We start from the raw sequence: 14,164 nt of genomic DNA, 5'->3' as shown, positions 1-14,164 counted from the left end.
CCCCTGCACAATTTGTCTGACTAGATATCTGACCACCAGTTCATTGGCCCGTCGTTGTGTTCCGTGCTTACCGCACGCATCGCCGCTATCACCGCGTCGAGCCTCTGCCGTCCTGGTCAAGTCTCCCGGGTAGCTAACCCACACTGCCTCAACCCCCACTGCAGAGAACCACTGATCATCACTGACCGGTGCCGAGTATCACGTCTCCATCAGACCACCGGTACCCGGTCCGACCCACGTGTCTCTCGCTATCCCGCTCAAATAGGTTTCGACTCTCCATGCATTTACGTTGTAGCCCCTCCATCAGCAAAGAGTGTAGTCATCCATTAGGCTCCAGCTCCACCTTCAACATAACTCCATGTAGTTGGCCGTGCTACCCCCATGCCCCGTCGATCTCAAGCACTCATGTGTACACTACCTTGAATCAACCCATGCGCCACAGTCTAATCGAAGCCGCACAAGCCCTCAGACCTACACCACGTGTTTCTACGCCCCAGAAGTTGGCCACCATCAGCATCACGCTCCTATATCGTCGTCACTGAAATCACCGCCATCTTCTGCTTTGACCAACATCCACGTCAGTCCATCAGACTGTCCAGTCCGATCCATCCGAAATTATCCGACTGCTACCATGCTCCACCCCGCTGTATCTATCCCGCACATCTCCATGCATTGCTTTGACGCCCTGATTATGCATGTTCCCTGTTACGACGCACTCCAGACTCCTCCAAGCCTTATACGCACGTCACTATCCTCGGTTCCTGTTTAACTGCTAGTCGAACAACACCACTGCTGCCATGCCGCAATCTCCTTAGCGTACGAAGCAAAGAACCCAAAAGTAGTCCCTGTAGTCTCTTGTGTACGTGTGCAACCAACTCAAACAATTTCATCTACACCTGTAGCACCTAGTGACTTCCTGAATATTTTTCTCATTCTATTGTTCCATGCACGAGATCAAACATGCTAGTAACCAGTAGATTTCATGTTCCATCACACTACAATACCTTTCAGAACCGATTTTTTTCCTTAACAAATCATCGCGTCGTGTTTGTGTGATTGTTTGGTCCTCGGTAGATCGACGATGGCCTCAGATTGATTCTAACAAGTGGTATCATGAGCTATGGTTGCGAAGAGGCTGTTTGATTATTCTAGAGGAGGGCAACGAAGGACGTCTGATAACTCGGTCGTGGTGGCTCGAAGAGTTCTCGATGGACGTGGAAACTGTCGCAGGAAAAGCAATCGGAGCAGATCGTTCACAGCGGCGGCGGCATACGCATAATCGGATCGAATAGCGGTCAGGTGCAGCGTGCAGGCGAGGCCATTGACGGGCTGCAGCATGTGCAGGCGCCCGGCCGGCCGGGGTGCGGTATTATAGCGGTGTCATGGGGAAGAGCATCCGTAGTTAATGCCCCGAGGATTTAGCCATGATGGTCAACCTCGTTAACAAATCGCGATACCATACTCGTGTAATTACTTGGTCCTCGGTAGATCGACGTGCGCTTCGGATTATTCTAACACCTTGAGAGATATATAATGTACAAACATCGTCAATAATGAAATAGACAGAGATTCATTTGTCTTCCTTGTTTCATATCAGAAATTACGCGCTTGGAAAACCCCGTCCACTTACGGCATGCACTACGCAGCGATGAAACCAACTACTCCAGAGCAGAGCAGAGCTGATCGAGTACTCGACTGTTTTCCGTGATGGAAATGGAAATACAAGTATGTGTTGCAACCTTCCTAAAGCACTCGAGTACCCTGTGTACCGCAGATTTTGAGGCTAGCTTAATTTTGTGGGCATCGGAATATTCAAGAGTAGCATCGTTTTCAGATCACTGTCACGAAGGCAACGGACACTCGCTGCCTGCACTGCACGCCGATAAGCGTAGTCGATGGAGAGACCACCACCGATCGATTCATTAGTGGCCCTCTCTGTGTGACCTTATCCTTCGGTGCCCCTACCACAAACCCAAACTTGCCGTCGTCGCGTCGCCTTGCGCTCCACCAAGACAAACCCAACACACGGCGCCGCCCCACTGCGTGTACGTCTGCGTCCGCATATATTTGTGGCGGCGGCGAACACGCGTTATCTACCGAGCTACGACGGCGGGCGACATGAGTCCGGCCGTGGCGGCGCTCCTGGTGGTGGCGGTACTGGCCGCGAGCGCCAACATGTGCGCGGCGCAGCTCCGGCGGGACCATTATGCCGGCGTGTGCCCCGACGTCGAAGCCATCGTCCGGGGCGCCGTCGCCAAGAAGTTCCAGCAGACCTTCATCACCGTGGGCGCCACCGTGCACCTCTTCTTCCACGACTGCTTCGTCGAGGTAACAGGCAAACATGCACCCTACGTACGTGCATGAAGAACCATGCCGCCATACGCTACGCTTCAACGTTTGTGTGCATGTAGGGGTGCGACGCGTCGGTGCTGATCGCGTCCACGGCCAACAACACGGCGGAGAAGGACAGCACTGCCAACCTGTCGCTGGCCGGCGACGGCTTCGACACGGTGATCAAGGCCAAGGCGGCCGTCGACGCCGTGCCACGGTGCCGGAACCGGGTCTCCTGCGCCGACATACTAGTCATGGCCACCAGGGACGCCATTGCACTGGTAACAAGTTCATGCATCGATCTCTTCCGCCTGATTCTCATACGTACGCACACAAGTATTTATTAGCTAACGCAAGACACGTACGGTTTGGCGCAGGCTGGCGGGCCGTCGTACGCGGTGGAGCTGGGGCGGCTGGACGGGCTGAGCTCGACGGCGAGCAGCGTCCCCGGCAAGCTGGCCCCGCCGACGTCCAGCCTCGATCAGCTCACGGCGCTCTTCGCCACCAACGGGCTCTCTCAGACCGACATGATCGCCCTCTCCGGTACGTACGTAATTAAGTCCAGTACCAGTATAATGATACTTCGAAAAAACAAATATTATAAGGCGGCAAATTACGCGTTGCTGATCGTGTACGTACGGGCTCTGTGTACGTTTGCTTTGCTTGCACATTGAAATCAAGTTGGGATAGGGACACTAATGACGGTGAAAGCTAGGTAAACCAGGGTTGCACCCAATTCCAAATCGGACATACCATGCGTTACCTGCCCTGTTCGGAGTGTGCAAAGCCGCCAAACTCCAGTCCAGCCTCATCAATGGAGAAGACGTCGAATGCGACGAGACAAACCTACGTGCCGGGCTGCCGGCCCATGACCCTGTCCTACAATGACATCTTTGATGGATCAATCCCTCCAAAACCAAAAAATATATTCTTCGATGGATCATCAACTTAATTGATTGCTCTGTCCATCTACAGGATTGCTAGAATATGTTTTCACGATTTGCTGTCAGGGACAAGTTGGATGATTCCGCAACAACCTCCCTAAATAACAGTTTTATATAAAACACATCCATCCACCCTCTCAGAAAATCTAGGACAGCCATTGAAGATCATACGGTCCACACCACATTTGTCTATTTTTTCTAATGCTAAGACTTGATTCTATTGTAGCCTCCCTCGAGTTAACATGTTGCATGGAGTGGTGGAGCCATGTCGGTCAGGAGGTGTGTGGCAACACGATGGAAGTACACAAACACCTTCTAGCATATATATGGGAGCGAGACATGTCTTCTTCCCTCCGACGAGAAATTGCTAAGATCATGGCCTTCCCAATTGCTTGGCCTCTTCTCATGGAGAAACCCCATTGAAGAGAACTCCAACACTTGCACTCGTACTCGGATAACCTGTCCATAGTGCACGTGTCCGCTGCCCTACAGATTAGAAATCACAGACGAGCAGCCACTAGCCGCACCCACCCTTACCAAATTAGATTGCTTGCCTATGATACAACTTCTCGAGGTGCAATCGCTTGTCATCAACCATTTGAAAACACCATAGCCAATGCTCCTGTGTAGCCTTTCCTGCTCATCTCAGGGGAAAGAAGCACGCAGCAGCTACACCCCCCATCCTTTGATTCTTTCACACAACCGCATCAATATTAACATGCATGTACCATTGGGGAGGTGATGGATGGATTAGGCATGTGCACCAACGGTCCGACACGACGGCCCGACCGAAGGCACGACGATCGGGCTAGGCCCTACTTTATAGCCCGAAGGCTCCGCCTGGAAGAGAAAAAAACATAACACCTAAAAATAGGATTTGAATAAAAATATAGGATAATAATGTATTTCTTTACTCTTCAGATATTCTTTTTGAAATAAGAAAACATCACTTTTTGTTTTTTAGGGCCGGGTCAGGCCCCAGCTTGAGATTTTAGGGTCAGGATTTTATAACCCGGTCCATTTAGCTTCCTCTCCCACATAAAACCGTGATGGATGGTGATGTTAGATGTAGTTCTCTTTGAGCTGACTTGCCGATTTCTCATTTTACTTCCTATTTTTGACAACATTAGTCGATTGAGAACTAGTTAAGGTTGTATTTGCATGACGATGGATTATGATAAGTCTATCTTTTTTCTCCTAATCTATTAGCTTGCATATATTATTTCTAGACTCACTTGAACCACATGCCTAGTATTACTTTTTTAGATCACATGTCTACTACGTACTTCTTTAGTCGCGTGTTGGTAATTCAATAGATATTTTTGAACCAATTAAAGATTTCTTCACGAGCTCTCATTCACCTTCTTAGAAGCAAAGAACATGCCAGGTTTCATGTAGGGTACATTATTTAGTCTTAACCGTTGAGCTATCACATGGTGTCATGACACGAACGTATCCAAATTCTTTTCCTGGAAAAGGGACATCCAAATTCTGATGTTATCCTTTCTTTTTTGACTTGCGGTGCATGAAGGAGGGCACACGGTGGGGCTGGCTCACTGCAGCACCTTCGCCGGGCGGCTGCGGCCGACAGCCGACCCGACGCTGAGCCCGCGGTTCGCAGCCCAGCTGCAGGCGTGGTGCCCACCCAACGTGGACCCACGGACCGCCGTGCCCATGGATACCGTGACGCCGCGGGCATTCGACAACCAGTACTTCAAGAATCTTCAAGGTGGAATGGGCCTACTGAGCTCCGACCAGCTGCTGTTCACCGACCCGAGGTCTAGGCCCACCGTCGACGCATGGGCCCGGAGCGGTGCCGCGTTCGACCGGGCCTTCGTGGCGGCCATAACAAAGCTGGGCCGCGTGGGAGTAAAGACCGATGCGTCCCAGGGGAACATACGCCACAACTGTGCAGCGTTCAACTGAATTCAGCTAGCACTCAAAAAAAAAAAAAAAACTGAATTCAGCTGCTATTGCTCTGCTATTGTCCACAAAAGAATGAGTAGTATATATCAAAATTGTTGTTCAAGGGAAATTTATCCTAATTGTTTGTGATGGTGCCCGTTCAGTTGGTAATCGACAGGTTGTTCTTATAATGGTTCAGTTTGGGATATGAAAGTTTCAGTCAACAGAGAGGAGAAGCTTGTTTGCACAAACTTGGTGCTAGGGCTTGTCGTGTGCCTCGCCAAAATAAAGAAGTACAATTGACTATCGTATTATTGTTTTCCTGATATAAGAAAACTCAACATAACGCGCTTTGGTTGCTTGCTGTCAGTCAAGCCGATAGATTATCAGAAAAAAAAACCCAGAAACAATCATAGAATATACTGCACGCATTTGGACAACGTGCTGTTCTGCAGATACAGTGTCTCCCTGGATACAGAAGGAGCAAACCCAGAATAATCACTTGATCAGAGCATCAAACAGAACCAGATATTTCTTCTCCACGAACACGTATGGTCCAACCATAGCTAGAGACGCACACGCACTCTGAAATTTTCAGAGAAAGACAACTAATTTTATATGAAATCCTACGGGTTTGACATCCACTTAAAAAAGCTTTTGCTCATGATTTTGTCCTTTGCATAATCTGAAGAGACATGTCGTTTTTTGCTGCCTCCGGTGGAGATCGAGTGGATGCCCCAATAAACAGTCGCGAATTTGGTTAGGCCATTAAGGCCGCCGCCGACCGATCGACGTCAACAATACACCGGATCTGATAGGGGCGGGCATGCGTTGATCCAGGTGTCCGTCCATCTCTGGCCTGAATCAGTGGCTTTGGCACTACAAGCGGCTCAGTTAGTGGCTAATAATTCTTGTTTCATGTTGTAAAAAGTTCAGAGTGAGGACTGAGTGTCCACCTGTACCTTCAGGCTTCAAAGACTGAAATGGCGGCCGAGTGCGTCACCGACTAGGAGGTCCTTTCAAGCTACCTGCAACAAGCACCCGCAGACGCACGCGCGCACGAATCGGCTCAGAAATATCTTCTATAGAGAAAAGAAGAAGAGGAGGAAAATCAGTTTTGTATCCCCTAAGGGCTCATTTGATTTGCAGAATTCTAAAAACCTAGGAATAAGAAAAACACGGGAATATAGAAATGCATGTACAAAAAGGAGGGATTCTATAAACTTTTATGTTTGATTGACAGGAATAAGAAAAATACGAAAATCCTACTCTTCGATCCAAACTAATTGTCGCAGCTTTGGTACAACCTTGTACTAAAGCTGCAACAATTAATATGGATCAAAGGGAGTAATAAATATGGTCAAATCAAAGTCAAACCACATGAAAATGTTTAGTTAAAATTCATGTGTTTTTCCATGAAGCTGAGCTAAAAGGAAAACTTTCTCTGCCTTTTCCTTTTACACATTCCTTTAACCAAAGACACGAATAGTACTATCATATGAAAAATTCAGATTCCTATTTTTTTTCCACTTTTTCTTTCAATCAAAGGAGCCCTAAGTGTGCACGAAGATAGAAGGTGGCAGATTTCAGAATTTTGACCAATTTTTGCCCTATTAATCAGCATGTTTTTCATTTGTATCCCAATTTAAATTTTTTAGTTGAATGTTACAGGCGTGGCCCGCTCCTCATGTTGATTTGGTTGTGATGTCTCCGGCGATTGCCGCTACCGCACCTCCTCTAGAGCGCCTACACCACCACCCTTATCTAAGAAATCGCGATCTTCAGGTCGATGTGTGTCAACTAATTTCCTCGGTAGCCTTAGGCTTCAGTGGCATTTACCACGCGCTTTTGGGACCCGAGACTATTAAGTACATTGAAAGCTTCAGGTCACTAGTGACGCTTCGAGCCAGTTGCTAACAATCGAATTGACCACTAGCCAGTTGCTTTCAGGTAAGCAAGGCTGCCTTGGGAGAAATACATGTCGTGAGAGGCGTCCACAACATGAACATGCTCATTGTAATGGGGTACAAAGTGGAGAAAAATAATGCTAAATGGGTGATAAAGCGGTCAAGTTTTTAAAATGTGGGTACCTCTTCTCGTCTTTGGAAACTTAGGAGTTAACAAAGTGTAGTTTACATGAAGATTTTTTTAAAGGACACAAATATGACAAGGTCATGTCATATTCTATGTGATACAACTACCTACGAGATACAACACAATACACATCATCTATTATACAGTTGACAAGTAGAGTCTTGCTTGCTCGTTTCACATTGATGCCAGGATCACGCTGAGGGAGTTCTGAATTAAGGGGTCCTCGGACAGCCGGACTATGTACATGTGCCGGACTGTTGGACTATGAAGATACAAGATTGAAGACTTCGTCTCGTGTCCGGGTGGGACTCTCATTTACGTGGAAGGCAAGCCTGGCAATTCGAATATGTAGATTTCCTTCCCTGTAACCGACTCTGTGTAACCCTAGCCCCCTCTGGTGTCTATATAAACCGGAGGGTTTAGTCCATAGGACAACAACAATCATAATCATAGGCTAACTTTTAGGGTTTAGCCTCTACGATTTCGTGGTAGATCAACTCTTGTAATATTCATATCATCAAGATCAATCAAGCAGGAATTAGGGTATTACCTCCATAGAGAGGGCCCGAACCTGGGTAAACATCGTGTCCCCCGCCTCCTGTTACCATTAGCCTTAGACGCACAGTTCGGGACCCCCTACCCGAGATCTGTCGGTTTTGACACCGACATTGGTGCTTTCATTGAGACTTCCACTGCGTCGTCATGATAAGGCTTGATGGCTCCTTCAATCATCCACAACGATGCAATCCAGGGTGAGGCTTTCCTCCCCGGATAGATCTTCGTATTCGGCGGCTTCGCACTGCGGGCCAACTCGCTTGGCCATCTGGAGAAGATCGACAGCTAAGCCCCTGGCCATCAGGTCAGGTTTGGAAGCCTGAACTACACTGCCGACATCCGTGGAGACTTAATCTTTGACGGATTCGAGCCCATGACAGGTGCATCGTACAGTCACGATAAGCATGACTTAGATCTGCCATCAGATGGTGTTCAGGAGAACACACCTGCAGCTGCCCTGGTCTTAGATCCGGAGCAGATCGTGCCATCCGAGGACAGGTGGATAGACCCCGCCACGGAGGCCACACACTCATCGGCGGTAAAGCCGAACACAGATTTCGCCTCCAATGATGTCTGTGTCATTGGACCCTCAGACACGTCTCCGGCCATAGGCTCCGAACCGTGCGCATCCGTGCCTATCGAACCTGATTGGGCACCAATCATGGAGTTCACCTCCGCGGATATCTTTCAGCACTCGCTCTTGGGCGACGTGCTAAACTCATTAAAATCTCTCTCCCTTTCAGGAGACTCTTGGCCGAACTATGTCCGGCTTGAGTAGGAAGCGGACGACGAGGAAATTCATTACCCACCCGCCACCCACTTAATAGCCACTACCGACGACTCAACCGACATGCTTGATTTCGACTCCGAAGACGTCGACGGTATGAATGACGATGCCAGAGAAGAACAGGAACCACCGCCCACAGGGCGCTGGACAACCACATCATCATATGATATATACATGGTGGACACACCCAAAGAAAACAATGGCGAGGAACAGAAGGATGCACCGAAGGATAATCCTCTGGAGAAGCAACCAAAGCGCCGATGTCAGCGGCGCCGCTCTAAATCCCGCCACAGCAAAAACAGCGATAACGACACAAGAAAGAATAATACCCCGGACGACTCCAAAGGTAACAACGACCCCATGGACCCAGCGATGGAGCAGGATGAGCCAGGGGACGGCGAATATAGTCCGGGACCGCTCTCCGATCACAACAATGCCAAAAATAAAACTTATAAACCTGTCTCCGGAGAGGAGAACAGTCCGGACGACGCTGCACTCATCATCCCAGAAAAGCACTTGGAACAAGAGAACCTCCACAAAAGCCTTTGTCGCCACCGCGGGGAGCTTGAAGAAGCAGAAGCAAAGGCTTAAGGCCGTGCAGGATACGCTCAACCACAGATGGAACAAAGTGCTTAACTCTGACGAAAAATACGGTGGTGATCGCCACACAAAGAGCTACCCAAAGCGCAAACTGCTGGCCGAATTCGACGACGAGGCTATAGAGCCCATCCCGCCGAAAAATAATACGGTCTATCTGTCGGACCGGCCACCAAGTGGCCGAGACAGAGTGGCTAATGATGTCGCACACAAGTCAGTACACGATCTACGTGAGCACCTGGACAAAAGATCCGGTATGGCCAGGTCCATCTATGGATCTAGGAAGCGTGCTCCCACGCAGGATCATGGCCACCAAAACGACTACACTGATCAAATACCAGCTCGGAATCAACACCGAACACTACATCCGTTGGAAGCATGCCACGACACATCCAAATACAGGGGTGTCGCGCACCCCCTGTGCTTCACCGATGAGGTGCTGGATCATGAATTTCCAGAGGGATTTAAACCGGTAAACATAGAGGCATACGACGGAACGATAGACCCTGCAGTATGGATTGAGGACTTTATTCTTCACATCCATATGGCTCGCGGAGACGATCTCCACGCCATCAAATACCTGCCCCTCAAGTTGAAAGTACCAGCTCGACACTGGTTGAAAAGCCTCCCCGAAAACTCAATTGGAAGTTGGGAGGAACTTGATGACGCTTTTAGGGCCAATTTTCAAGGGACTTATGTCCGACCTCCGGATGCAGACGATTTAAGTCACATAATCCAACAACCTGGAGAGTCAGCCCGTAAGCTTTGGAACAGATTTCTCATCAAAAAGAACCAAATCGTCGATTGCCCGGATGCTGAAGCCTTAGCGGCTTTCAAACACAGTGTCCGAGACGAATGGCTCGCCAGACACCTCGGCCAGGAAAAACTGAGGACAATGACAGACCTAACAAGCCTTATGACCCGCTTTTGCACGGGCGAGGACAGTTGGTTAGCCTGCAGCGGCACCAGCGACCCAGGCACATCCGAAATCAGGGACGGCAATGGGAAGCCGGGACGCAATAAAAACAAGCGTCGGAATAATGAAGACAACCCAGGCAACACGGCGGTAAACGCCAGATTCAGGGGCTCTCGACCCGGTCAATGGAAAAAGCCATTTCAAGGCAGCAGAGATGGACCGTCGAGCCTAAACAAAATTCTAGACAGATCATGTCAGATTCATGGCACCCCCGAGAAACCTGCGAATCACACCAACAGAGAATGCTAGGGATTTAAGCAGGCCGGCAAGCTAAACGCCGAACACAAGGGGAGGGAGCCACCAAGTGAAGACGAGGATGAACCTCGCCAGTCGAACACTGGGGGACAGAAAAAATTTCCACCCGAGGTCAAGATAGTGAACACGATCTACGTCACCCACATACCAAAGAGGAAGCACAAACACGCACTCCGAGATGTATACGCTGTAGAGCCCGTCGCCCCCAAATTCAACCCATGGTCGGCCTGCCCAATCACTTTCGATCGCAAGGATCATAAGACTAGTATCCGGCATGAAGGTTCGGCTGCCTTGGTGCTCGACCCAATAATTGACGGATACCATCTCACCCGAGTCCTCATGGACGGCAGCAGTATTCTTAGGGCCTGTTCTGATCTCCTCCCAACTCCACGAACTCCACGATTCTAGCTTCCCATCTCAGCTTCTCACTCCATGCAGCGAGACACATCCGTTCGGCTGCGATCGCTAGCTTCTCCCATCGCTACTATGGGCTGGCAGCAAGGGTGGCCTGCCTTAGCGCCATAATGGGCCGGTTGGAGGCAGCCCAGCTTGGCTTTCTAGCGAGAGAACGAACACAGGGTACCGATTCGATCGAGATATGTTCCAGCCAGCGTACCGGTTCGATCTGCCCTCACTTGGCGGTGGCAGTTGTACGTAATTTGGACGAACTTCTCCTTTTCCAATCCTGGAGCTGGACTTTTGGTGCTTCACATTTTTACACTAGCGACTGGCTGGGCTTCTCGCTTCTAGCTTCTTGGCCCAAACTCGTTCGGCTCAGCTCCACTCCAAAAATTGGTGAAGCATGGAGCTGGAGAGCCTCCGAACGCGCCCTTAATCTGATATATCAGGACACTATCCGCAAAATGGGGATAGACCCGTCAAGAATTAGCCAAAGCACTACTACCTTTAAAGGAGTAATACCAGGCATAGAGGCCCGCTGTACGGGCTCTCTAACATTAGATCTTGTATTCGGTTCTCCTGACAACTTTCAAAGCGAAGAACTAATCTTCGACATCGCTCCATACCGAAGTGGCTTATCTTAAACTTAAGATGCCCAGTCCATGTGGTGTCATCACAATTAGCGGAAATACAGAACGTTCCCTGCATGCGGAAGAATATGTGGCGGCTCTAGCAGCCAAACCACTGACCAGCCTCTCCAACCCAAGTAACTAATCGGTCGTCGAAGACCATGGACACGGCTAGACGTGTCCGGCGCACCACTATTTGTAGCAGCCCAGATAAACCTGAGCTTGACTAACGGCTATACCCCCATATGTGGTGCTAGGGGCTGCTCGCACAAAAAGAATCCATAGTTCGGCTGGATCCTATTTACACTCAAGAAATTGAATTCTCATGGTTCATAAAGAGTAACCAACTTTTCGCATGGTCACGCCAGACTCTTTCACCTGGGCTTTTCCTTTTTTCTTTTCAGATGACCATGGTGCTACACCCTTCCAGGATACGGCACAACGGAGACAAAGGCGCAGACGTGCAGCAGGGCCCCGTTCAAAGGTTTCTTTTTAGATTAAGACCCTGTGTAAACCTTTTTTTTCATCTCTTGTTGGTTCAAACCCTCTTGGTCGGCGTTATTGGCAGTTTATTATTCGCTAATCTAAAATAGACGTTTCAAGGGCAGCAACCAATGTGTTTTTGAGAACTATGCTCTCGCCACAACCGCTCTTTCATCACGCTAGATTAATGCACGTACCTGGAAATTCAGGGTTCATTATCGAGGGCGGTACGCAACCCGTATATGTTGTAAAGTCTGAATACCTTCGGGGGTGTTCGGCGTCGTGAGTTTGGCCTTATATGCATCAGCTCCGAATCATGTCTTTGGTCAATAGTTGGGTTTTCTCGGCTCCCCTGTTTTGCTACCTTACGTTCCGCTCTATCGGGTAAGGTGGCACCGGGAGAACTACTGCGATTGTGCCTTGGTTCATCTGGATGAGCACCTCAGTAGAGAAAGCCGAAAACTGACTGTCATGATAAAGCGAGAGACTGGTCAACCACTCGATGACACAGTGGAATCTTCGCGATTCCTCCGCATTAACGAAGGACCGATTTCCCGGTCACATATGTACGGGTACCGTATTCGGATGAAGACGGATATACCAGGGGTTATATAGTAGCCCCACCGTCAAACTCCTATGGCTAAGTGAAAGTGTTTAAGCTATATAGTCCGATTGCCTCGTTCGTCACGCCACCACCTTCTTAATGGACCAAGACGTTGGATCAAGTGTGATTACGCGCTTTGTCAAACACCCCCGCATTATATGCGTGGGGGCTAAAGCCGACGACTGCAAACTTTCAGGTTATATACATACATACATAAACGGTCACACAAGAGGCACTAAAATACTTTACGGGCAAAAGTATAAATATAGCCCTTACTATCAAAAGCATTGTTTTTACAATCAAGATACATGTCACTGGAACATGGTATTCTTTGAGCATTGAGCCTCTATTAAAAGGGCATCTTCTAGGACTTCTTCAAAATAGTGCTCGGGCGAGTTCTGACCCCCGGGCGGACCCCTGGTTGCAATATCGGTGGCCTCCATCTTCGCCCAGTATGTCTTAACACGGGCAAGAGCCATCCGCGCACCCTCTATGCACGCCGACCTCTTGACATCGTCGATATGCGGCACAGCACGAAGAAATCATTGCACCAAACCAAAATAACTACCCGGGCTTGGTTCCTTCGGCCACAGATGATCCACAACAGCCTTCATGGCAAGCCCGGACAACCTATGGAGCTTGGCCCACTCGGCCATGTGCTCATTCAACAGCAGCGGACGCCTTGGAGCACTAAACTGCGACCAGAACAATCTTTCCACCTCATGATCTTTCCAATCCTTGAAATACTCCGTCGCATCAGTAGCACCCTTTGCTAAATCTAAGTATGCGTATGCAGAACTCCACAATTGATCAAGAGGGGCATATTTTGGATCGCCGAACTTCGTTCGTAGTAAAAAGGGCTTCCCAGCCGTGATATCACCGGCTTGCCGAAGCTCCTCCCGCACCGCTCTGATTTCTGAGCGAGTTTCCTTTGCTGCTTACAAGGCCTTCTCTAGGTCAGTTGTTTTCATTTGGTTTTCCCTTTTGAGAAGCTCATATCGGCTGGCGGCATTTTGTAGCTCAATAGCCATGTTGGCTATTTTATCCTCACTTTGGCGATGAGCAGCTTGTTTGGCTTTTAATTCTTCGTCTGCCTTCAGGGCGGCCGCATCACTTCTCCTGGCTTGCTCCTTGGCTTGGGCAAGTTCTGCCCGAAGGGTCTCCAAGGCGGCAGCTCCATCTGCAGCCAAAGCATATTATAAATACTAGCATCATGCTCCTCTTAATATTTGTTGACCACCCGAATATAAATACCCTATGCCTCGTCAAGCCACTTGTTCACAAGCATGATGTCCACATCCGCCACGTCAAGTTGCCGCCTCAGTTCGGCAAAATCAGCAGTTCGGTCAGCCGCCGGATCTACAGCCGCCTGCGCACGAAAGCAGCGCTATTATTACCTGAGACTATGATCCTTTGCTTGCCGCGTCTGGACGGCAACCAGAGTCTCAGGGGATACTATCTATACAAAGCACACCTTGCGTGTGTTGTACAGTAATATATATATATATATTACTTTGTGTACCTCAAAGCTTCCTTCAACCCGCTTTTTGCGGATGAAATCCTCTCAACCACCATACCTATCAAGGTACGGTGTGCCGCTGAGAT

The 14,164-nt window shown here is 49.1% G+C and overlaps 1 protein-coding gene across 1 annotated transcript; it reads left to right on the top strand.

The window, feature by feature from the left end:
* Positions 1-1,941: 1,941 nt before the first annotated feature.
* LOC119363884 (peroxidase 51-like) lies at positions 1,942-5,388 on the top strand. The gene is made up of 4 exons (XM_037629253.1): positions 1,942-2,328; positions 2,412-2,612; positions 2,709-2,874; positions 4,807-5,388. The coding sequence occupies exons 1-4, from the start codon at positions 2,119-2,121 to the stop codon at positions 5,199-5,201; spliced, it is 972 nt and encodes a 323-aa protein (XP_037485150.1). The 5' UTR covers positions 1,942-2,118; the 3' UTR covers positions 5,202-5,388.
* Positions 5,389-14,164: the final 8,776 nt, after the last annotated feature.

Source organism: Triticum dicoccoides, chromosome 2B (assembly GCF_002162155.2).
Source record: "Triticum dicoccoides isolate Atlit2015 ecotype Zavitan chromosome 2B, WEW_v2.0, whole genome shotgun sequence".
Taxonomy (NCBI): domain Eukaryota; kingdom Viridiplantae; phylum Streptophyta; class Magnoliopsida; order Poales; family Poaceae; genus Triticum; species Triticum dicoccoides.
Note: the sequence above shows the minus strand (reverse complement) of the source record. Positions and strands in the feature narration are given on the sequence as shown.